We start from the raw sequence: 26,403 nt of genomic DNA on the forward strand, positions 1-26,403 counted from the left end.
GAGCTGACTGCAGAAGCAAAAAGCAGAGCAGCCCCAGGAAGGTGATTTTATAGCCCCCATCTGCTGTCCTGGCACTATCTCCTTGTGAGAAAAAGCTGCACCTGCAGGAAAACCACAGCCAGGCACTGAGGCTAAAGCAAGGATAGTACCACCCATTTCACCTTTTTATAATCCTGTGTTTTGGGGGGTTTTTTGGCTAATGGGGGGAGAGTGCTGCAGTGCCAGTGCTGTGTTGCAGATGACATCCATGTTATCATTGGTCAGTCCTCTAAAGTGAAAAAGAAGCCATGGGATAATACAGAAATTTTCCAAGTTCATGGACAGTTGTACAATTTGAGATACTATGTTATCTTTGTATGCTATGTGTGTGAGAGACGTGGGAATTTGAAATGGGCCATAAAATATAAAAGACATGGGTTTTTTTAGTAATAATATATCAACCTAAGAAGTGAGTGAGCCCGTATAGCAGCTCTTTGTCCCATTCATAATTTTAATATGCTGAAAGGCCCACATTTTAGTCTATCCGGCTACAAGCTTTTAAAGTATATCTTTATGAATCCCTGAGAAGAAAGACATCAAAAGAAACAAACGGCAGCTTTGAATTATAGTGGTGATGAATATTGTCATAATAAATTCTCTCCTCACCCAAAGGAGCAATAAGGGATTCCTGCTGTACCACACCATGTTTTCACAAGTCAAATAAAGCCACGTGTTCAATTTATAGCTTGCTTTGGGGCTGAAAGTCTCCACACATCTCCCGTGAATGCAGCTGAACATGATTCAAAACTGTTTGGTTAAGAGTATAAGAATAGCATGTTTCTAGCTAATTTAGGCTAAGATTTTCTAGGTTGTGCACGGGCTTTTGCTGCCCAAGTCAGAGGCATTGATGTGTCTAAATCCTCTGGGCAGCATGTCAAGCCATAATCTTTCAGAGGCGTTGCTCTACAGCTTGTTTCTACAGCTATAATTGCAGGAGGAAGGGATGCTGAAATGACAGTCAAAACAATGCTTTCATATGAAAGATTAGCCATTTCAACACCATGGTCCTTATCAGAGTTGCAGTGTATATTAATCACCAATTCCCCACTTCTGCTCCATTTGCTGCTGCTACAAAAGGGGATGACAATTTAAACAACCACTTCTGGGACACTTGGCTGATGCACGCAGCTTTGCTCTGAACAAGATGAATGAATCCATTTACACACAATGGCTACACATTTTGCCATATCTTTATTGCACTTTTACCACGTTGCAAACAATTCCACAAAAATGCTGCAAAAGTAAGCCTAGAGCTGCTGAAAGCAGCTTTTTACCCATATATGTATATATTTACACAAAACTATCAAAAGCAAAATTGAAAAGTAGCAGCTCAGCTATGATAGTCTAGAAAGATAAGAGCTGCCACCTCCTTATGGACAAATAGTACAACTTGTCATTTTACATCACTTTGTAAAACCAACATTCAAGTATTCCTGTCAATGCACAATTAGTGAAATTCCCTTCTGGTAACCACTGTATTTATTATTATTATTATAATTATAATTATTATTATTTTTTGCCTTTAAAGGTTCTTAATGCCTTAACCCTTTAAATGCTGAGTAGCTGGGGGGAAAAAAGCATTCAATTTAAATAAGATACAGTGGATTAGAGCACTTAAAGGGTTAACACAAAATACTAAGTGGACTGTCACCACAAATAAAGTGTGAGTCACAAAACTATGCCATCCCTCTTAGTTAAATTTGGTAGGTAGGTCTGGGGTTTCATAGATATACCATATATAAATACAAAATATTAAGTAAAGGCCTCCTTTCTATACAAAAAAGGACAGGAGGTGTTTTGCTATCAGACTGTTGTCTGTCAATGATCTGAGTATTTTCTGAATCTTTTCATAATCTCTCTTCAGGAACTAATGAAAAGCATCACATTAGACTTATTTTTTCTTAATGAACTAATCCTTTGCAGAGTCTACACTTTACCTACTTTGGGAACAATTATATCTCATTTCTGAATTCACTGAATTCACAAAGTGGCATACACAGTCTTTTGCAAGACTTAATTTTTATTTTCTTTTTCTTTTTCCTCTTTGAATCTTCTTCACTCGGCTGGTAAAAACGTAGTCTTGCGATTTCACTACCTCTCGGTCGTAACAGTGTTAACATCAGTGTTAAAGTCATTTTCAACCACATTGTCATAACCATCCTTTTCTATACAGTCACTAACAGCCTTGAGGACAATCCGTAGCCGCCTGTCCATCGCCTCCAAGTGAGGCTGGTAGAGAATCGGAGCTATTTTATCTTTTAGCAAAGATTCTTTCATCAAGAGACTGAGTTTGTATTCCTCCTTGGCTAACAGCTGTAATCGCAGATAGGTAGACTTCCTTATTCTAGGAGAAAAAGGAGAGGAAAAAATGCAAATCAGTATTTTCATCACCCTTGGTCTTGACAGGGCTAAAAGGCTTATAGTCAGAATTGCATTAATAGTGTAAAAAGCGTATTATGTGAGCTGAAATGATGAGAACCAGGCACTGTCTCAGTCCTAATGAGCAGCTGGCATTGTCACCTGGCCAGTGATCCCCAGGGGCCCTTAGAGGTGGAGAGGTTTTGGAGCACAGCTCGGTGTTGAAGTGCAGGCAGACCTCGTGTTCCTCAGCTGGGAAAGGCACCAACAGGAGCTGGTGCAGCATTCACAGGGTCATGTCCATCTTGGCAATGACACACGTGGCATTGAGCAGGGGGATGGGTGATAGCTCACCCTGCAGGGATGCCCAAGAGACTCCCCAGACACAGAGCTCACCCTGCATCTCAGCTGTGCAAAGCTGAAACTCAAAATATCACCTGTCCTCTCTGAAAACCCTGGCTATGGGCACCAAGGAAAGCTGTGGTGAAGCACCCAAACAAGCTGGGATAAGTTTTGCCACTTGACTTCTGTGGATATTTTGTCTTCAAACCTCTCTTCTGACAGCTCATAGCCACACTCCTGCAAGGTCCTGATCTCAACAGAGCATTTAATGTGTCAATGCCAATGCTCAGGGACAGCTAAAGTCAGGCTCCATGGGTAGGATCACACCATGTCCTCATCTCCATGGTGTACAATTAACAGAATCACTTGAACATTTTCAGTCCTGTTAGTGGAAACTGTATAAACCAGGAAACAACTCCAGAGGTGAAACATACCTGCAGCACTGGTTTAAAGGCACCAATATGGAAAGTTCATCATGGGAATATTTTCCAAACCTATTTAAAGATAAGAGCAAGAACGTGACAAAGGATGTTTTAAAGACTCACTTTTTCTTTTTTTTTTTTTCCCCAGAAAGATTATTAAAGATATTTACCCTCTTCCATTATCTAAGTGGATAATAAACGTTTCATTTCCAAACTTCTCAAAGGTTTCATAGTGATGTCGATCCATGTTACCTATGGAATAAAGAGGAAAACAGGTCATTCTCACCCTGGTTTGCTGCTGAGCCTGCAGGTCAGGGCAATGCAAAGGCCCCAGTTCAATGAGAAGCCCAGTGCTCCTCACACATGACGGTTGTGAAGGGCAGGGAAGGGAATGGATTTACTGAGCTCATTCGCTTCTCCCATGGATACCCCGAAGTGTGTGATGCTGGAAGATGGTGGAAACAAGCCCTGCTGCTCCAGCCTGGGGTCAGCACGGTGTGTGAAGCAGCCACAGCACATGTGATGCGTGAGCCTTGGCTTAGGGAGGGGCAAATGCCTCAAGCAGGGCTGTTAATCCATAGGACTTTGTTAATATTGCATTAAACTCTTTGAATCCTGACCAAACATCCTGGTTTTCCTCTATTAAGAACTTTGCCCAAATTTCTGACTGCCTGGAAGGCCAAAACAGTATCATGGCTCTAACATATGGATCAGGATGGTTCTGCAGTTGTACAGCTGCACAGCCCCTTTGGGCACCAAGGCAGGCAGCCGTGGGACCTGCTCTTTAAGGTCCATGTGCAGAGTACTGGTGCCAAGATGTGAGTTTTGTCTTCATGGCAGGGGTCTGGAGCTACTTATAGATGCCACATATGGCTCCTGAGCTGTGACTTGGCCTCTCCTGCTGCAGCCTATTGCAGAAATCTCAGTGGGGGCAGTGGCAGAGGATATGTCCACGCTGGCATCTGCCCAAGGATCAAGTATGCAGGCTGGCAACTTACAGGTGTATTAGCTACAGCAGAACAGATCTCATATGAGAATGTCTCAGTGTTAACCAATGACTGGGCTTGGAATGTGTCACTATTACCCAGTTGTTAATAATTATTTTATTCTGATTCTGTTGCATAAGCAGATAAAACCTTCCTGATAGATACCACGGCTTCCTTTGTGACAAAGCAATGCCTCTTCCCCCCCTTCTCCCCGACATTTTATAGAGCAAGGAGCAGAGAACACCACTGCAGGATGAAAACAAAGATCCAGTAATGAGCAGTCCTTGCATGTGCCTCCAGGAGCCATACATTACAGTGGTAAAGCACTCACTAAAGCAAACTGTGAAGCCCTTCACTGTTGTGAAGGAGACTGGCCTGACCTGCATTCATCATCACTCTGCATTTCTGAACATCTTTGTTCCTTTAATCTGCACTGATGGGAATACATAACCATGTAAATCTGCATTTTCTCATAATCATCTAGGATGGCACATACACTAAATGCAGCTTCAGCCACGCTTTAGCAAACTGCTGAGCTATGCAAGCAACGTAGAAAGAAATGGTTCTTATTCTAATTAAATGTTGCATTTAATTTTTGAAAGAGATGAAACATACCCATTAGGAAATCAAAAACTGTCATATCCATTATATCCAGAATTCTGGTCCCACTGTCATACGGGGGAGTTTGTTTAACCTCTTCACAATAATCTGGATCAACTTCCCATCTGGAAAAGGCAATGTTTTGATATTTTATGTGACATACAAAGCTTACTGAAAATTACAAAAAAAAAAGTTATTTTTCAAAGATCTAGTTGTGTCATGTTGGACTGAGGGCAGGGTCAGGTAGAGGCAGCAAATTCCTCAGGCTGCTTCCAGCAATGCAGGCAACCGAGAAAGATTGTGACTGATGAAGAGGGAAGAAAACCACAAGATTGAAAACTATCTGGCTAATAGCTTCAGGATTTAGGAGACTAGCTGCACCATCAGTCATATGATGAAAACATCTCAGACTTGCTTAGGGCTGCTGATAGCAGTGAATCTTTCTCCCTCTGATAGGACTTAAGACAGGTCCCGTTGCATCCTGTCAATGCCACTGGAGGTATTTGTCCCATGAGGGAATTATGCCATTGAAGGTCCTTTTGGGTTCAGGACCATAAGCTGGAGCTCCTGGCATATTAAATGCCTTGTCCCTTCCCAGGAGATGGAGAAATACAGACGCTGTCCTAAGGCCAGGACAGCCAGGGCAGTGACTGCAGCACTGGTTTATTTTCCCATTGCCCTCCCTTTGCTCACCACTACTCACTCTGCTTTCTTGCGCTTGTGGTAGGAACGTCTCCAAGGGTTTCTCCAGGTTTTCCTTTTTGCTAGAGACAAATCTGGTAGGAAAGCAGCCAGAGACCCTTCAATCTGATCTGGTTTTCCACACAGGGCGTGCTCTGTTGAGCAGTAGTAGGAACATTCCCCATAGAAGCAGATGTTGTTGGCTGGCAAATAAAGGAAAAGAGTTATAAAACCTACCCTTAAATTAGTATTTGAGAATTCATAAAAGCACTGATGTATGTAGGAGCAGAAATAAATCCAAAACCCTGTTACCACACATAGTTTTCTTCCACTGAAACCACTAGAAAGACATTCATTTCAGTGGCTGTGATCACGCCCTGTGCTGAGCTTTCTGTGACTATTTCCAGTCTATTTATATATTCCAAAACCACGTTGCTTTTTTTTTTTTTTTAAATCCTTCTCTTTCTCCTTTTTTTTCCCCCCAGACTGATACATTCTTTGGGTTCTATCTGTCACCCCAGGCTGGAACCCCAAATCCCACAGCTGAACAAGTGGCACATGCCCAAAATTAAGTAATTTTTCAAAACCTTGGCTCGTTTCTTTAAGAACAGAGAACATTTCATTCATTTACTTGTTGCCTTGTTGGTGTGAGAAGAACTGGCAGTTTTAGTACGGAGAATTATTTACCATGCAGGCTCCCGTGGGGGTGTGTGTAGAAGGTGGAAATAGCACAGATGTAACTCTGTCAGCACACATCCCAAACACAAATTTCTTCCTCCACACCTCACACTACTCCAACAACCGCAGAAAAAGAATCTGCAGCAGGTTTTGGAACTTGTGTTACCTTAAAACCTCCCCAAAACCGCCACCACCTATTTCTGTACCAACAGGAACACCCACCTCTTTACAGGAACACCCTGCCCACAGGAATTCACTGAAGGTGAGAGAGAGCAGCTCATCCCCAAAGCCCACCAACGCTGGGCTACAAACAGGAATAGGAGCACACTGCTGCTCTTGTCAGTGTGCTACAACTCTTTTGACATTGCTTTATGCATATAAAATGTCATTAGAGGAAGAGTGTGCCCTTTCCTCATGGTAATGCATGAAGCTGAGAAGTCACATTGCATCCTAATTCCCCACTAGGCTTCTAAATTCAAATATTATTTCTGAGCTCCTCACTCTTTGGGCAGGCTCAGTATAAAGGAGGCAGGAAGGGCTGGGAAAAGAGGGAGGTGATTTTCTGGCTGCCACGGAAGACCTGGTGGCTCGGAAAGGTAAGCTGGTGGGTTTTCATCACAGTGATGCCCTGCAGCACGTGGCCCTGCACATCACTGGAGGCCTCTGGTCCAAGCTACAGCTCCAGGCCAGCTTCTCCAGGTTAAAAACGTCTGCAGCCCTCAGCTTCTCCTTGTGCACCAGGTCCACCAGCTCCAGGACTGTCTCAGTAGCCTCTTTCAGACTCATCTCATTAATCTAAAATCAAGTATAAAGTCAAACCCCAGACAAACCCAATCTAAGGCAAGTCCTGGGCACGGTGCCCTGCAGTCTAGAACCATTCATGGGTTTCCTTTTCAAAAATGGCAGCTGGTCTTGGCACAGCTTTTGCAGGGCTAACACAGGTGCCTCAGCTTCACCTTTAACCATCCTGGCAAACCCAGGAAGGCTTCGTGTCTCCCTGTGAACCTGTTCCATCATTCAGGATGATGGTAAAGAGTTGTCCAAGCAGTTGTGGGCAGTACTGCTGGCTGCAGATGGGCCATCAGGAACGTTGGGATATTCTCAGCCAACAAAAACTGGGGGAAAACATCTGTGATTTATATCCTTAAAAGAAATTATTGCAGATAAAATATTTCAAGGGGTTCCAAGCTGCCACAAGGGATGATTTACAAGAAATCACATGCAGATGCTGCTTGCTGCAGGCTAAAGCAGAAGAGTTAGGGAATACAGAGATCTCTTCTTTCCTGGGCACCAGCTGCCTCAGTGGGAAGGTCAGGTTTTCCCTGTGCTGCAGCCAAGGTTTGTGTTTCCATGGATTTTAAGCAGTGGGGCTTGGGCTTCAATTCAGCTGTCTCAGCATCACCCCCTCATCTGTGGAGGGAGGGAACCACGTGGATTTATCGTGACCGCCTGGCACAATTTATGTTCCGGGCTATCTGTGACCTGACTCCCACCTGGCAGCAGGAAGCCAATGCTCAGTTATCTGACACCACAACAGTTTTGCAAAGAGCAAAAGGCCCAGCAATGCCCCCCACCCTGTGCCATCACAGCCTCTGCTGCTCGCTATGTAAATCTGACCTTTCAAAAAAGGAATTGTATTAAACACAGCATTTTGCTCAGTGGGAAGATAAATACTGTGTTTAATAGTTTGCTTCTGAATTTAAGTTTGGGAACAATGAAACCCTGCTCTGTGTTGTCAATGAAAGCAACTGGGACTAATCATTTGACAGTAATCACACACTGGTATCCAGATAAATCTCGAGGAAGGCTCGGGGGCTGTGGCAGTGATGGCATTTGCTGCTGCAGAGTGATGCAGGGAGCACGTGTGCTGCCTGCACCATTCCAGCCACTCATCCTGCTCATCCCTGCCAGGATCCACCAGCTACTGATCTTCCCACAGAGCCCCAGTTCCCTGCACCAAGACATCCAGTCCCCCCAGCAATGGCAAGATGCATCCTGTCATTAAGGCAGTGAACTTGCAGTAAAACCAAAAGTGTATTTCTCACCGAGAACTGAGAAGTTTTTTTCAATGGCAAAGCTTTTTCTGCCAGCAGTTATTCTTCCTGTGGGCTCAGACCTAGTCTCCACAGCTCCTGTCCATTTTCTGGGGAGAGTGGAGGTGAAAGGATGCTGTATCTCAAACTACTGCTAATGAAATTAACTGCCTTGATTGATACAAAATAGACATCTTATTATGTCTACCTTAGTTCTTATATACTGGCAGTAAGATGAAGCAGCCTGAATTATCTGTGGAAACATTCATTTTTAAGGTTTCTTAAAAATGTAGGAAAAAAAAAAAGAGGTACCAAATATAGAAACCCACAGTTCTCATTTAAGACTTCAAGGTGCAGCAGCAAGGCTCTTTGAAACCTAAGTAGGTGACCCACATTCTGCACAGCAGGCTGAGGGTGAAATTCCAGCTAGAGACACAAGCCCAGCACTTCATGGCCATCCCATGCTGAGAGTAGGATTTGGCTTTCCCAAGGCAAAATAACAGGGAAAGGGGAGATGAGCTCCCTACTGGAGCATGGTCCTTCTCCTACCATTAAAATTGCCCAAATCTTATGTTCCTCTCACCAGATAAAGATGTTTCTGTATAAGTACACCCACAAAAGGAGAAACAGCCAGGAGTTTGTGCTCCTGCAGAGTGGGTAGAAATGGCAACAGCAGCAGTGCTGGCAAAGCAGGCAGGGAGGGATGTTTATACTTGCTGAAATGTTCAAATGCTGCGAGTTTGCAACATGCAAACTCCTTCTTCATTATAAAGCAAAATTGTTTCCCCAAAGCACTAGAAAGGCAAGAGAATCCCATGTTGCAATGTCTGATTTTCATTATCTGAGGAGGAATGGCTACGATTCATAATGAAATGCATGCAAAAATCATGGTCTGGTGATCGAAACTCCAACTAATTACAACAATTAAGAACCAGAGTGTCTGAGTACTCATCTGCACATTTTCTGGGCATCATCCTGATAGCTGAACAATAGTTCTCAGGAAGAAAAGGAACAAGGGAGGATACCTTAAAGCAAATTGCTTGGCAGAGCAATTCTTTCATTGAGCTTTGCGTGACTGTTAATAGAGGACATTTAGCAAGCCTGTCCAATTGGAATACTGGAAAGAATACTGAATATTTACTAAAGCAATGCATGAAAAGATCTTTCCTTTACCTCCTCAAAATAATAGGTAATTCAGAATTGCTATTGTATGCTGAGAAGGGAAAAAGAATCCATAATCCCTTGGAATTGGTTAATATGAACAAAAATATAATGCTTACTAGCTGTGTAACATTGATTTCTTTAAGCTGCTGCCTCAATTACTTCCAAAACGAAGGCTGACATCATTAATATGTCTCTTTTTTCCTAGCAAATTACCATTCATTTGTGAGAGTAGCAGGGCTACTGCAGTCTGCCCTACTGCAAAGGATGTAAAATTAATTTAAATAATTACTGACCTAATTCCATTTTTCATGTTTAAGTCCAAGCTGCCTGGAAGTGCACTTTTCTGCAATCTGCTTCCTCTCTGAGTGCAGCCTAATGCATCAACTGACCTGCCTGCTCAGAGCCATCACCACTTTCCAGTGGAAGAAGGGATCCTGCTCGGCGCTGTGCTCTGAAGTACAACTGCCTGCAGCTCCCTGGCTCTGATTTCCATGTCTGATGGGACAAGGGAAGTGTCCCAGGAGTGGAAATGCAGTAGGTTTCTACCAACACATCCTCATGCTGGTCCAGGGAATAACACAGTGCAGTGATGAGCATCATCAATGCCCACCCTCTGAGGGTTCCCACTGCAAACCATGGGCTCCCATCCCGAGGGGGAGAGCGTTCTATAAAATCCATTTCATTTAGTGCTTGTTTAATTTTAAGAGAGGTATATGTGTGCATGGAGAGGGAGGGATTGCCAGCACGACCATTAATTGTCACTGAGCACCTCTGGGGATAGAGATGTAGTGACAAAGCCACCTGAAAGGGAGTCCCAGAAGGTCCTCAATAGGTGCACAGACTGTATTTGTGCAAGTATGATATGTCACACTTCAAGTTCTCAGCTTGGTGAGCAGTTCTTCATCAAAACCAACTGCCCTTCATCTGCCAGAGGGGACAAATCAGCCTCTTCCAGTCTTCCCCAGGTTCCCTTTTCCCTCTCCATCCTCACCTTTCCAGACCACGAGTCTCACCCCTGCACCTGCCTCTTCCTTCTCTGCCCTCAATCTGCTGCTTGAGCTGCCTGCTAGGCTTGTGAAGTTGTTTCTAAATGCTTACTTTAGGATCTTTATTATTTTTTCATAAAGCATTAATTAATGTCTGCCTTTTAAGGTCAGTATGAAATACAAGACAAAGGTTGGGCATACGCTAATGAGAATCTGACTAATTAAACTGGGGACTTGTAGGGAAGAACTCTGACAAGTAACCAGCATGATTTAAGCAAAGTATATTGATTTAGGAAACGTAAAAGGGAAAGAAAAAATTAATTGCTTAAGCACTTTATTCTCCAGAAAAGCCTGATTCATAGCTAATCAAGTATTTTAATTGAATTTATCTGAGGCCTCTAAATAAATTTGAATAAAGGATTATGTTTGGATCATCCCTTGGATGTCTGGAATTTCATAATGACAAGATAAAGATCTTCATCTGAACTGGCAGCCTTAACTCTGTGTTGCCCTGCTCTGGCTGCTGTAAGCTTCTCAGTACTTGAGAACAGTTTTGTAATTCTCAGAAATCATTGAAGTTCACCCCTAAGCCTTGAAATATAATGTGGGAAGATTAAAAATCAAGCAAACCTACTAATCCGTGTCTTTCTTACCAAAATGGGAATAAAATTACTTATGTTTTAAATGAGCCAAAGCACCTTGTGCACTTAGACAGTCACAAGATTTTTTGCCATCATTTTTGTGTGATTATTTGCCCACAAAAAGCCAAGTCAAAAAAAAAAAAAAAGTAGAAAGAGAGAGACAGAGAGGGAGGGAAAGCAACTGATGCAAATACAAGAATGTCTGCCCATCAGGTTTGGTGAACACACGCTGTCACCATGTACTGTCACCGTGTACTGTCACTGTGTAGTGTCACTGCTGTCACCGTAACTGTGCCTGTAAAATTGGAGTGCTCATAATACGGGGCAAGACGAAACCTTCTGTAATTATGTAACGTATTTTACAAGGGAAGTTACTGTAATAAATAACTGTCTGCTCAACCGTGTCCTGCAGAGCTGAACACAACTATGAAGCTAAAAATAACAGCCGTAATAATGACTTTATTGGGGATCTGAAAAGTGTGATAAACATTTTAAGAGCGAAAGCACTGCAACAACAGGGCTCTGGTTTCTCACTAATGGCAATAAATTGCAGTTACATTGGGAGAAACTGTAATTAAGTGTTTGGATCTTGACTTTAGGGACCTGGGATAAACAGCTTCTGGCCAATCACACACAGAGCAAGGGAAGAGATCTCTGGAGGTTTCTGCTCCAGATTGCCTCTTACACAAGTCACAGCCTGGGTTCAGCAACACACATTTGCACACAGCTGAAATAGTGTGAGTTAAGCTACTGGAACACAGCACTATGCTTTAAGTTGAATGTTAACCTACATATTCTACATGTAAGAACAAACTTAAGCATTATTTTCGTGCCTTAACTCAAAGCTCTTGTTTCTCCATCTCAACATCTCAGATGCTACAGAGATATTGATATTTTTTCCCACCCTTTGGCCATTTTTCCCAATTCCAGTTGTACCTTTTGGTGAGCAGGGCAGAGTTTTATCCTGTGTTTGTAAAATTCCCACCCTGTGGAGCTCCATCCTTTACTGGGTCCACAAGATGTTGTGAAAGAGTGAAGAGTAATAGAGAGTGGTACTGGTTTCTGGATCAGCCCTCTAAGCAAGAGCGAGAACTGGGGACAACTCAGATCGTTTCTAGTCTGCCCTCTGCCCAGCAGAGATTTCAAGCTGAAGGCAGGATATGTCATGCATCTTTCTTGATTTTTTTTTTTTCAAACTCCTGTTGTAATAAAACCTAAATGACTCTGAGAAAATTAGGTTTTGGTCCTCCAGTCAAAACCAGAAATACATTCATCTGACCAACAGAAGTGACAGATCACACTGCAGTAGGAAAAAAAATCTAGATAACTAATGGGCCAGGTAATAAGGTTTAGGGTAAACTGAGAGCAACAGAAAATTGCTTTAGAAATTGTTCTACATAAAACATTTGTTGAATACATTGCTTTGGCGAACATAAAAGCCTGTCTCTGAGGATAATTTGTCAAGGGGAAAAGGCAGTCAGTTCAAAACAATACAGTCTTCTTTGTAAGCTATGTCTCCACATTTATTTTTATTCAAAGGTCTAGGAGACAGTTTTATTAGAAATATCTGAGCAATTAAGCAATCTACACATCGTTCCCTTAAGTATCTGTTCGGCGGGATAGAAAGAATACAGTGTTATTTCCAAGACTACCTGGTGAGATGAAAAACGTTCTCCACAGCTTCTTGTCACGAGTAACATCCCGTATTTCCCTTGTCATGTTAACCAGTCTACCTGCAACCGGTGGCACACGACGGAAATCCAGGATCCTGGAAGAGAAAGAAAAGAGGTAGTTTATGTAAAGGATTAAAATGTAATGATAGTGTTAGGTCTTAGGAAGCTTCATTACACTCTGAAGGCACATTTGTCTGTGGTCCTTAAGTAGCAAAAAGCCCATCAACTTTAAACTGGATAATCCTTCATATAATATATTACAAAATGTGTCCTGAATGTGATGAGCTCTGACTTGCCTACATAGCATGGAGCAAAATACAGAAGGGTGTGGGGGGCATTGTTCCATGATAAAAATGAAGACACATACAATTCCAGAAATAAGAGACAGTGGAAATTTATTTTTTCACTTTGTGCTACTTCATGATTGTTATGACATGCATTTTGCTCACCAGTTTTTTAAGTGACTTGGGGAATGGGATTTCAGCCTCTTTCTTCCATAAACACCATGTAATTCTTTTTCTGACAGCCTTAGTATGTGTTTGATTTATTTCCTTCTGCTCCTCTCTGTTTTAATACCCTTACACCAACCTAAACAATCTCCCTGAGACTAAAAATTTTCCCACGGGCAAAGGCTGGGAGAAGAGGTTCTTTCTACCCCAAACTCCCCTGCCTTAATAGATCATAAAACTCCCTACTAAGCACTGCTATTAGATACAGTAAAAGAGCAAAGGCCCCATACAAAGTCTCCCCATAGGCGGGATTTTTATATCCACTGTCTGCTGTTCAGATTTTCTACACTGGGTAGCAACTGCTTTTCCTGCTTAGTGTGTGGATATTTAACATACCCCCCGTAGGAGCTCCACTAATGCTTTTTTTCTACAGCACCATCTGCTTAAAATGGCAATATAAAACACAAAGCAGAAGGGATCAACACCGAGGTCAACAACAATAAAATAGAGAAGATCCCTGAAGGATCTCATCAGGATGGCTCCTAACAGCAAACCTACCCTGTGCCACTTGCTGACAGGTTCCCATGCCCCAACCATCATCCCAGAAGGCAGCAATATTACACAACCCCCCAAATAATTTGTTGCCCCAAAGCTTCAAGCTTTCTAAAGGATGTTTCTCAGCACTTCACAGTGTGAGAGACACTTCAATTCTGACTCAGTCTGTGAAATGCCATTGTTCCTGGCCCTATTGTTAATCACTAATTTTTAATTCCCACCCCTAATCTGGGCAGGCTGAGAGGGCTGCAGTCCCTTGCCAGTTTTGGGGTATCCACCATCTCCTGCACTATCTCTGCCTGGGGGGACATTTTCAGCTGACAGGACCATGAGATGACCACCAATGTCCTCTCCTTCACACTAACTTGGGGCCTAAATGTGCTCCTGATCTGGGACAGTCCCAGCTTTTTGCTGTGAAACCAGAACTCCCTTCCCACCTTGATTACTCCCCTCTGAATGCTCACACCACTCCCCACATCTCACTCGGATCTCTGTGCCCTGGAGCTAATTGGGGTGAGCCAGACTCCCCTCACACTTACATGACACATTCCCCCAGAGATGGGTCCTCTCCATATGTACTTCGAGATCACAGGGGAAATTAATTTCTCAGCTTCTCTTCAATATAACTTCTTCTTTTTGAGAATTACTTATTGCCAGGCTTCTCATTCCCAGAGCAAGTCGCATTTCCTAATTATTAATCTACCCTTTCATCATCTGCCATTTCATTTATTCATGAAGTTTGCCCACCTTTGTTCAACTTTCCACTTTTTAAAAGTAATTCAGTTACAGGGCTGGCCAAGTGCAGCAACTTATCACAATATTTCCCCTTTTCTTCTAATGCAAATCCGTTCTACTTGCCTGTCCAGATGAAATGCTGCTATTTCTGCATTATGTCTCTCATAGTCTGAGAAATAAAAAAAGTCAGGCGGGGTTTCTTGTTCTCTGGTTTGCCTGCAAAGGAAAACAAGGGAAGTGTTTTAATGAAGGGTTAGCATTTCTAAGGAGCAGTGCTCAGTCATCAGCATGCTATTCAGGAGTTCAGAATTGTTTGCTTAATGGAAGACCTTTAATACCTCATGTGTGCATTATTTGCCATGCAGCCTTCATTTTATCTTCTTTCTTAAACTACTGTGACAAAAAAATGGGAATTCAAGACTTGTGCACACAGTCTGCTGTCACAAAGCTGTTCCACTCAAGATTCTCGCTCTATTTAACAAGATCTGTTTTATCACTCTCAAACATTTCATTAGTGATAGTGGTGAAGACAATGACATTTCATTAAATTATCATTAATCGTAATTAATTTCCAAAAGTAATAATATTTTTCTTTCATCTTTGGCAGCCATGCACCTCCTATCTAGAATATGCCTCTCTTTTTGTGTTACTTGGAGCCAAAAGTGACATGTTTTTCTCATTTCAGAAGCAATGGGATCTTTGCAGTTTGATGGCCACGACACATGTCGTGTTTCAAAGAACATTAACAAGACTGTGCTTGAGAGAGGGTGCAGAATTTGTTGTTTCTTCAGTTTAAGAAACAATAAAAAGTGTCATTCTGATGGAAATAGAAAGGGTAAAGCTTCCACACTGCACTCCATGGAAAATACAAAGTTCCATGTTAAGACAGAAGTCTCACTTGTGGCAATTTCAGTCCTGATGGAACACAACCCGGGCAGTTGACCAACACAATGTCTGGGTCCCACCTCAACCTGCATTATGCCCTGTTTTGAAGTTTTCAGTGGGAGATAAGCACAGCAAAGCTGTCTGCAGAGCATCTGCAAGGGAGGACAGTTCCCCAGGAGAGGAAAACAAAGCTCTTTTTCATTCCCCACTGCCACAGGTGGCCCAGCTGACAGCTCATGCGTCACTCCTGCTACCTGCTGGCAATTAAAATACAGCTTCTGCATGGGGACCGTGGTGCATCAAAGGCTTTGGGGTGGTGCTGGTGCACAGCTCAAACCTCCAGAGAATTTGCAATAAGCCTTAATTATGGGGTTTGTTGGGAAACCAAAGCTGTGTCCACCCACGACTGTGACTACCAGAGATGGTATCTGCCCACAAACCCTCCTGGGGCTCTCCACACTGCTGGAGAAACCGGGTAAGTCTTGTGGGTTTTGGCTGAATGAAGGCTTTGCTATGCACCCAACAGGGTTTGAAAGCCTGATATTCTTTCTCAGACATTCCTTCTTATATTAACATCTTGGCAAGGCACTTGATCTTGCCCTAAATGATGAACAATTGCTATCATAGAGACAACATCAAGGTATTGTCCAATGTAAGTCAAGGTCAGAGTGGCCTTGAACACCCCAGTGACGCTCTGGCCAAAACAGCACTGACCACAGTGACAGTGGTGGCCACAGAGGTGGCCAACACTTGGCAGAAGTCCTGATAGGGCCCTGCTGTGGCCAAAGGGTTCACAAGGACACAAGCTAAAAGTGAGCCTGGCATAAAATAAAAAATAGCATTTTGCTTTGTCTCCATAAAAAATGCAAAACTGGAAGGAATGAGCACACCCACAAAGAGGAATATGGAAGAGCAGAACCTCTGGCATCCCACACCATGCACCACACAATCAAGGCAAGAGTTAGGAGAGCTGCAACCTCACTGTGCATGTTCCCCTAAAAAAATGAAGGAATGAGCCCTGAATATAAATTCAAAGAAAAAGATTAACAGATTTCTTCTAGGCATAAGATTACACATTTCTACATAACTTTCCCTCCCCTCCAGATTTTAAAATAGTTGATTTCTTCAACAAGTCAAAGAGAGAAAGATTCAACCCAAGGTTTTGCAAACTTTACACATATCAGCACAGCTGATAAGTTGCAGAAAATATTACTAATTAGCTAATCAATGCCATCTGCTTTTTATCTCCCAAATGCTTAAAACATATCACGTTTGTTCCTTTACAAGAAAATCCTGCTCCAGAAAATCAGAGTTGAATAAGGGCTAGATCTCAATCTTGCAAGCACAGCCATACCCCCAGCCCAGCTCCCCTGCAGTCAGCACGTCACTGCCACGATCGTCCGGTCGCTCCAATTCCACTTTTCTCTTTACTCCCTGCCACCCCCGGCAATGGCTGGGGATATTATTCATTTGGGAGTAAGTACAGCTGTCCTGCAGGCTTAGGCTTGTTTGTACATATTTTTCTGCTGTCATAATGTGTTATTAAGTGGTAGCAGACCCTCCTAAGAAATCACGGAATTTATTGTCCTAAAACCTTCAAAACTGGACACCAAATCCACAGTGAGATCTAGACAATGGAAATGCCGGTATGTGAACCCGACAATACACCATGAAACAAATTCCCAAGTTTCTTTGGTGCTTCCCCCTGCTTAGCTACAAAAAACCACTCTCCAGCCACTGTCCACATTGTCCCTGCCCATGTCAAACACATATGGTACCCACTTCTCTGTCTCTTGAAAATACTGTGTTACTCAGAACATAGACTAGAAGGAGGATTTATCAACCCCCAAGCTGCTTTACAATCCTTATGTTCCTTTGCAGAGCTCTGCAGAACTAAGATGTAGCAGATCCAAACACCCTGAAATAACCTTGGAAAACCCCTTCTGCTGACTTCTGACAATATTCCATGGACAGAACAGGAATCTTGTTCCTTGGATCTGACTTTAGCTAGATAGACTTTTATTCAAACAGACATTTATTATTAATTTGATGTCTGCAGCAGCACCTAAAGAGGTTCCTTGGTAAGGTGCCATACCAGAAGGAAACACTAACATGTGAGAGGATTGTAGCCCAAGGTAGACAACTGAAGCCACATGAGCCTAACACAGCTCTGAATCAATGCCATCCATGGAATGTCATGAGAATGGCTTTAACAGGGTTAAAGTGCACTTACATCATAATCTATATTTTTTACTTTAGCCAACTGCATTTATACATAATTTTATTTTATCCACGTTAAAAATTTCTTTTCTGTTTTGTTTTGTTTGTTGTTTGGTTTTTTTTTTAAATGCACAATCTGATCAATAAATTGCCTTGTTTGGTGCTAATTCTTCTAACAATCTATTCTGATATATAAGCATAGAGTTGGAAGATCAAACTGCTCTCAGCAACACAAATGAACAGTCAACAAGTCCTATCAGTTCCTCTGAGTTTAGATCACAGTAGCTGGTCCCCAGTACCCAAGTGACAGCTGGAAAAGGGGCAAGCACTGAGTCCCTGATCAAGTAAAGCATCTTATAAAACAACACTGGAACCAAGCCACCCCACAGCATGTTTTAAATCAGAATTGCATTTTAAAAGGGGAAAAAACCCAACATCCCTCAAGTTAGTTTGGTTTTTATCACCTGATGGCTATTGAAGGTTATTGTCTAATAAAATGACACACACAGTGAGTGAGATATTCGAGCAAACAGACCAATATGCTGAGCCCTGTGCAGCAGTGCACGCTTCCGAGGGACAATAAGTTACAGAGCCAGCAGTGACACCTCACACCGAGCAGGGACAGGTTCTGCACAGGTTGCAGACGGTGGGAGAGGATTTCTGGCGGCGGCTCTTATTTTGCAAACAGTTGGAATCTGGTGATCCTCTCTTTGGAGAAGGATTTGGCAGATATTTATAACGGCAGGCTGGGAAGCTGTGGAGGAGAGACAGATGGAGGTCTGTTGATAGTGCACACAGTTAAAAATTACACAGTGGCACCAGCCCAATTACAGCATGAGGAAAAGACAAATCAGCACGGTAACATGTGTAGAGGAGAAGTAAGAACTAAGGGGAAATCAAAGCCCATGGAGATTTCCCCACCATGACACAACTCACAGAAGACACGGGAAGCAAAGAATGATTTTAAACAGGACAGGGACACATTTGTGTTGACACAAGACAAGATGCAACTGTGATCTGATCTGGTGGCTAGAAAAGCAAATCATGCCTACAAACAGAAGAAATGAAGCTGTTCTCATAAATGAACAGTCACAGATAAGTCCGGTGAGTCAGCTCCATTCTAGTTATGGTTGGGACCACCTGGTTTGGTGTTCAGCAGTATTTGGATATATCAACATAGTGATTTGCATGCAGAAATACTTGCAAAGTCTCAATCTTATCTTAAATGTTTCTGTAAACACTTTTTTTGCCAATTACTTGATCCCCCAGACCCAACATTAACAATTTCTTGTGGCTTTTCTTTTTGCTGTTCATGAACCCCCTCACCACAGGACAACTGCAGACTGCAGACTCTCTGGCATTTCATAAAATGACATTATAGAAACTAAACCTTTAACATGGAAATCTATATTTAGTTTCCATGACCACTAGCATACACCTGTCTAAACTAGGATTAATACCCACCGGGGCCATGTATTACTCGAAAGAATCCTGCTCAGTGCCAGACTTCCTCTGCTCTGGGGGGGTTCTATTATCTGTACAGTAGCCAAAAAGCTAAAAAATAGGGCAAACAGGCCAATCTGAGCTAAGTGTTATCCTGACAGACACATGCTGTCTTCCTGTGCTGCAGTCCAGAGACATTTCAGACACCTTTTGTGTCAGACCCTCGTAACTTAACTAATGAGAGGATGTGCTGCTGATTTGAAAACATCTCCTTTTAAATAGGTTACACTCCTGTTCTGACACATAATCAGGGGAATCAAGCACTGGGATTAGGGATGATTAGGGATCACAACAACGAGCTTTGCTGCAGCAGGGAGTAGGTTTGCTTGGGTCAGGCCATTTTGCAGACAGAGCCCCTGCCCCTCTCCAGCCAGGGGAATTCGGCAGCAGCAAAATCACTATGAGATACAAGCCAATGAGGCTTTGTAATTGCATTGGCAGGGACACGACTGACACTGATAAGAGCATAACTTGGCTATCGTAACAGATAACAGGAGATTAACTGGGTCTACCCACAGCTATAGGTTGCTATTCTTCTCCTTTGGAAAGCAGCTTTCCTCTCTTCCTGTGGAGTATTTAAGGTGTTTAAAATACCTGTCCTGAAGCCGAGTTGCAGGCTCAAGAGTTCACACAGAGTGTTACTTAAATGATAAAGTGTAGTTAATACAAGACTAAAAGGATAGTTAATGCAAGACTAAAAGGTGGCCACTCAGCAGTTAGCTGCTGTTTCAATTATTTTATGGCCTGGAATGGAATTGGGGATTTTTCGCATTTGGAAGCTCCACAGTGGGGCTTTGTAGGCAGCCCCTTCTTCTAACATGCCACTGAGGCACAGATGCTCCATCAAGTCCAGAGAGCCTTTCTTCCAACACAGACAGGCATGAAATCTCCCCAGGCCTCACCAATGAACCTCTTCTTTGTACTAATGGAAAACTCAGACTGGAAGTCCGGTGTCTGCTTGCAAGATTTTCTCCCTCCTTCCCCTCCACGCAACACTTATGTCAAATTGGATTGTGCAGCAGGGGGATCTACAGTGCCCTGAGATCATCTAAAGCTTATTATTCTAAGTGAAGGAGGCAGCCCGTGGAAAAAAAATGGTGTCTCTGAGGCAGCTGCAGTCCTTAGGAGGGTACTGAGATTTTGCATGCAGAGCTGTATCATCTGGGAGGGCTTCCAACACATTTGGCACTGGTTAAAACAGGTGGAAAAAGTGCCACTTAATTTTATAATAGATTTTAGTGGCTTAGTAAGTCCTTAGGAAGAGAAATGATACCGTTAATGCAGCTACATCTACAGTAGCAGAGATATCTGGTGCCTGTTTCTGACTCCTTATGGAGTCTTGGCAGCTGATGGCTCTGGCTTTATCAAAGCATTGTGCTACAAAGAGCACTCCCAGGGACGATAGGAGATGTTTACAAGAGCAGAATATGGGCCAGAAAACCAGTGGCCAAGGCAGGAATGCAAAGACATGCAATTTGAGTGGTACAGAGAGGATGTTTGGCCCGTTTCATCGCCATCAACAAAATGACAATATGGGCCTCTGCAGGATATTCAGCCTTCTCCAGTTTAAGTAGCATTTCTGCTGCTAGAAAAAAAAAGGAGAGAATATTTACTGTGGCAGAAAGACAGAAATTCACAGAGGGATGTGATAGCAATAGGAATAATTAGCAAACTGCCAAAAGGATAAATACCGAGATCATGCTATTGCGTGCCAGCCCCCGAGTGCTTTTCTCCTGAGCAGACGGAGAGAGCTTGACAACAGCACATGCTCAAGGACCAGTTAGCTTAATATAAATCATAAACTTCTTATGCAGAGAATGACAATAAGCTTTTGAAAGAGCATTTGTATATATAAATATCTTATTACCTGGCACAGAAAGACAGTGGGGCTGAGAGGGACAGAAAATCCACAGGGAAACAGCATATTAGGGTGGGCTTTCTGTTTCCAGTGTGGAGTAAAAGAAAAAAGAGGCTCAGGAGGTCACCTAGCCCTATTCCCTGGCCCCAGGGTGAGATCAGCTAGAACTAAACCATTCTTGACAGACGTTGTTCTAACGTGATCTTCAAAATGTCCTTTTATGATCCCATGGCTACAGCCCCCTCATCCTAGTCCCCGTGTGCTGGCTTTACTCTTCTGCTGATTTCCAATCTTGCTTTTCCTCCTGGCAAAACCATCTCAGTAAGACCTGCTGCAGCTGATCCATGTGTCTTTCTGAGGGAATACATGCAGCATAGGCACCAGAAAAACTGGCTCCCACTCCTGAAACTACCATCCCCAAGCCAAGACCTGGCAGTGAACACCTTTAGACTGCAGATTCCTCAGCTCAGAAGCCCCTTCTTTACTAAGCACAATTAATTTATTTTTAATTCATTAAAATCCCAACCAGCCCAGAGCCCTGAAAGTGTATTTTAGGCTTTGCCCTTAAAAACCAACACTGTTACTATAAGACAAAGAAGCTACCTCTAATTCCTCTACATAGATCAGGGCATTTGTGAAAACATTGTGCAAAAACAGCCCCTTGCTTGAAGCAGCACCAGTGGAAGGCTCCTGCCATCCCATGCACTAGATGTATACATATATATATATATAAACAGATTTTCACCTGAGCAAAACACTGAGTTACCACTCCTGCCTACACAAGCAGATATAATATGAAGGGATGAAAAATAAGGGCAAATAATATGATCCAAGAATATGAAAAAATAATTTTATACTCCACTAAACTATAAAAATAACAATAAACCCAGACATTCTCCTCTTTTCTGAGTGCTTTTCTGTTCCTTTCAGTGGTCTGGATTTGGTATTAATATCTCAAAATGCACCCTCTCTATACTGTTGCCTTCACTGACATTGTGCTGACAGTAAAGTCAAGGCATAATCTCACCAATCATCATTTCATTGTCTACCAGCACAGAAGAATAGCTCTTTTTTCATTCACTCTTTTGTGCTTTCAGATGTATAAGACATGAAGAGAATCTCTGATCAGCACAAAAAACGTAAGAGTTTGATCAACCAGGGAAAATTTCCTTCAGCAATTCAGAATATTACTTCCAGCTCTGCCCAGTAAGTAGCTGTCTGTCACTGTGGGAAAAGAAAATGGAAAACAAAAATTAGTGTAAGCACATTTGTCAGGATGTCTTCCCTTTCGGCGCGACAGCCAGCGGTCCCTTCCTGCCCCCAGGAATGTGGGCAAGGAGGTGGGGTCTCAGTGCTGAGTGCTGAGCTCTCAGCCTGGTCAGATCTCAGTTTCACAGGTTGTTTGTGTATTATTATTATTATTATTATTATTATTACTATTATTTAGAAGGTGGCTGAAGATAAAGCAAAATGAAATGCTGTTACAGAGCAGGTAAGCCCTACGAAACCAGAGGAATGGGCTCCAGCGCTGCCCAGCTCCGGATGGATGTACACAGATGCACTTAACATATAATCCAGCACATACAGCAATATCTATCACCACCTGCTGTGGTATGGGCATGATGTGACCAGACAAGTAGGATCCTTCTTTATAACATTTGCCTGTATTTCCCCTGCACCCCGCAAACATCGATGAGCCACTACGATGCTATTTTATGCCTTTCTTTAAAGAATCTTCAAATTTCAGAGGCAGGCGTAGTGTTAGAAAGCATGCAAGACTAAAACACTTGAGGTAAAATGAGTTTTTCCAACATCATGGGGTAGAGGCTGATCTCAGTTATTACGGAAAAGCAGCACCACTGAATGCTGGGGTGAGCGAAATAAAGATGCTTTCCACGACCGCTTTGGAGAGCTGTGTACGGGGCTGCTTCTGTTGTAAGCAATGACACGCACGGCTGATTTTTTGGCCAGCAGTGGGGATTGAAGTGTGTTTTTCTAGAATTAGAAGCTCAGGTCTTCGTACCCTGATTTAAAGAAGCCTGCCCCCTGCCCAGGGAGCTCAGTGGGATGTATACAGTCCATACTGGAACGTTGATTGCGCGAGAGGCAGCACACGGCACGCGGAAATCACAGGGGTGCAAAGGTGGGAGTCGGGCTGCAAATTCATCTTTGTCTCCCTCCTTTGGGATGCTGGTGGGAAGAGGGAATGTAGGACGGAGAACAGATGAACACTGATGCCACAGTGGCTAAGTGGCAGTGCTTGTTGGCTAGAAATGTTTTTCTACCATCCAGAACAAGCAGGGCTTGTACAGAAAAACAAATGAGTCACAGTATGAAAAGAAAGGCAAGGTCTGGGAAGCTCCTGTCACCAATTTACTTTGCAGATAAAAAAATTCTTGACCCAGAAATAAGGTTTGGTTCATCTTTGAAGTAGAAACTTGACTTGACATACAGGAATGGAAAGATTAAAAGGTACTTGACAGCACAACAAAAGAGTTCCCTGTGCCAATGTTAACATGGTCAATGCTGTTGTCACAGCAGGGAGAAAAAAGCCTCACAGAAATTAAATTAAATAAGCAGGAGACATCATTAATGAGGTGCTGCAATGATATTTTGAGCCTTTCTTTAAGATATCTTCATTAAGAAATTATATCACTATGAGTATTTTCTGCCCCTGTATGGCCTAGATTCTTTTGTGCTCTTAAGCAAGCGGTGTGAGCATTTTTGCCATGCCAAGCCCATGATATCTGTCATCTTTCCCCTTGATATATCCCTTTGAGGCTCCACTGTACATTGTCTGCTCACCACAAATTGCAAACATGAAAAATGATACAGCTGCACAAACTATTTTTGAAAAATTGTCAGAGCAGGCAGAGCTCTGTGTGAGCCCAGTTACCTGCAGCCTCCTTCTGGAAAAAGACTGCAGAGTATTTTCTACAGAGGTTTTTCAATACATAACATTTCTAGAGGTCTGAGAGCGCAGCAGGAAAAATATGTGTAAAATTAGAAGTCTGAAGCATTTCTTCAGCCCCGAGAATGTTATTTAATATGTCTGGGGTCATTAAGGGTAGGGATTTAACGGAACAATAACATTAAACATATTAGAAGCATAGCAGAGCTCAAATTTCTCTCAGCTTTTTGGATTTTTTTTTCTTTTCACTGCACGTGATGCATGTGCCACTGAAATTCCAGGGTTCACAATAGGTTTCAGCTCAAAATAGGTTGGAAAAAGTAATTACTGAGAGTCTGATGTATTGATATGTAATTTATTCCTTTTTATTCATGAGTTTCCTTGTTATCATGATGAGAACCACGAATGCTAGTAAGCCTGTCCTCAAAATTTCCCAGGAAGCAGGAAAATATTAGCCCCATTTTTCAGCAAAAGCTGCAAAACATGGAGCTATTAAGGATTCAGCTCTGCCCTAAGCGAAGCACTCGAGCCTCATTAAGCACATGCTTAACTTTGGGCACACATATAGCCAGTGAACTATGTGTGTCCTTGACAGTCAAGCATAGACTTTAATACTTCCTCGGAGCTGTTTTGTGCTCAGCACTTTGCAAGAACAAGCCAGTGATCAGCACCAGATCCCTGCAGCAGTTCTGGCCACTCCCCCATCCACTTCCACACTCAAAGTTGTTTTTTCTTCTTCTTCCTTCCAACTACAACAACAACTTCTTTGGGAAAATAATGTGCTATTCTGCCAAAAGTACAAGTCAGTTTGGCCATGGGCTTTGGTAGATCCCAGATATCACCTTTCAGGTTGACACAGCCTTGGCTGATCATTTATTCCATGAGGAAGAGTGTACTGGGTTGGGTGCTCTTTTTTTGTAGCCATTTCATAAAATAATTGTGCTGTTTTACAAAACTATAAGAAATTTACTTTCTCTCTAAACTTCTCCTCTTCCAGATGTAGTGGAAACCCCCTCCACTAATCTGCGCTTTATATTAAGGACACCACTTGAGTAACAAATTACCTTGGAAATTACACATCAGGGTCCTTTAAGCTTGCAACTGTCTGGATAAAGGGTGGGTTAATGCTCTGCAGTCCACTGGGTTACTCCCAGGGGAAAATCAAGGCATTTTAGCATCTCTTCTCTATCTCCCCTGAGAAGGAGGATTTTAACCTCCTGGCCTCCACACGGGCCCTGCTGCTGGGAGCTGCAAACAGTCCCTGCTCACCACAGAGCATCATCCCTCTCCTCTAATTCTAGTTATAGACAAAGCATTTCAGGGAAAGAAAATGGAGGTGCAGGTTTTGAGGAGCATCACTTAAACAACAGTGGATGCAGGATTTCAAAAGGGCTCAGTATTGGCATAACCTGCTCCATTAAAAAAAAAAAAGACATTGAAATCTCTGAAAAATATCCCATATGAAAAAATCAAGAGCAGAAGGATGTTAGGGGAAGTGCTCTGGTGCACTACAAGGGAAAGAAGGCTCTGGCTGGCTTGGCTGCTCAGAGCAATCACTGTTTTATATAAACATCTCCCATCAAGCGCAGTGCGTTCTGTGAACTCCCACACTCGAGGTGCAGAGGAATATTCACACTTGGTGGATCACAAAAACACATCCACTCAGAGCTGGAGTGAAGATAAAGAAGGGAATCTGTGTGTAAGTGTGTCTCTCAGTGTGTGCCTGTGTACAGGCACAGTGTGGGGAACACTACTCTGGCGAGGCTGTGCTGAGTTTGTGCTCCATGCAAAACAGGTGTTCTCCCCTTCCCCACACTCAGACATTAGTTTCAGCTAATTTAAATTTTAAAGTCTACCTATGCTGAGGTTGCTTGGTAAGATAAGGGGAGATTTGAATAAAGTGTGCGATAAAAGTGTGTTCAATAAAAGCAGAGCTCAGAAAAAACACACGAAAAAAGAGGCAAGAGTAGAGGGCAAGAGAAGGGAGGAAAATACTGCAAAAGATGTGCAGTAAAAGCTTTAGTGAAATGACATTGTTGCCAGATTTTTTTTCTTTTTTTTTATGGAGCTGATTTATGACATGCAGCTGCTTTTCTCTAACAGTGCATGTCTGGTTACCTCTCCTTGAATTTTTAACTGCATTTAAATGTCTACAAAATGTGAAGCTTATCTACTGTATGTACAGTGTGATAGCTATGTGTGTGCATAGCCCACAGGAATTTGGTTTCAAAGACAGAACTATGTTTTTCCTAAAGCCAAGGACATTTGTATTTCAATTTTCCTACCTTTTTATGAGCTGCAAGGATAAGTATATGGTGGACAAAAGTGATCACATAATTTAATCATTTGACTTCATCATCCCATTCCTTCAACTTACTGCTTTCTTCTGGGTCTGATCCAACTTTCTTTCTACACAGTGAAAGGTCTCCCATGAGTTCAAGGTGAACTGGCTCAGGAAAGACAGAACCAGTTCATAATCTGGGACTTCACCTGCCCATACTCAAATTTAAAGGTCAGTGAAGTCATGGGAAAAGCCTCCCACTGACTCCAGAGGATTGTGGAACAGATGCAGACTAAATCAAACAACTAAATGAGCCATCTGTGACAGCAAACACCCTGTCCTTGTCCAGGTGTGGATGAGGGGGACAGAAGACATAACCTCTGGTTTTAGTGTTTAGTTTAAA

At 42.6% G+C, this 26,403-nt stretch overlaps 1 protein-coding gene across 1 annotated transcript in view; it reads right to left on the bottom strand.

Annotated features, from left to right (window-relative positions):
- Positions 1 to 1,214: 1,214 nt before the first annotated feature.
- The window catches only part of FAM20C (FAM20C golgi associated secretory pathway kinase), a 53,526-nt gene continuing 28,337 nt past the window's right edge, over positions 1,215 to 26,403 (bottom strand). Inside the window, 7 exon segments of the mRNA XM_008928140.3 lie at positions 1,215 to 2,383; positions 3,174 to 3,233; positions 3,332 to 3,413; positions 4,763 to 4,872; positions 5,451 to 5,631; positions 12,583 to 12,698; positions 14,466 to 14,558. Coding sequence (XP_008926388.3) covers positions 2,131 to 2,383; positions 3,174 to 3,233; positions 3,332 to 3,413; positions 4,763 to 4,872; positions 5,451 to 5,631; positions 12,583 to 12,698; positions 14,466 to 14,558 — 895 coding nt within the window. The 3' untranslated portion in view covers positions 1,215 to 2,130.

The sequence above is a fragment of the Manacus vitellinus genome, unplaced genomic scaffold, assembly GCF_001715985.3.
Source record: "Manacus vitellinus isolate BGI_N305 unplaced genomic scaffold, ASM171598v3 scaffold_12_pilon, whole genome shotgun sequence".
Lineage (NCBI taxonomy): Eukaryota > Metazoa > Chordata > Aves > Passeriformes > Pipridae > Manacus > Manacus vitellinus.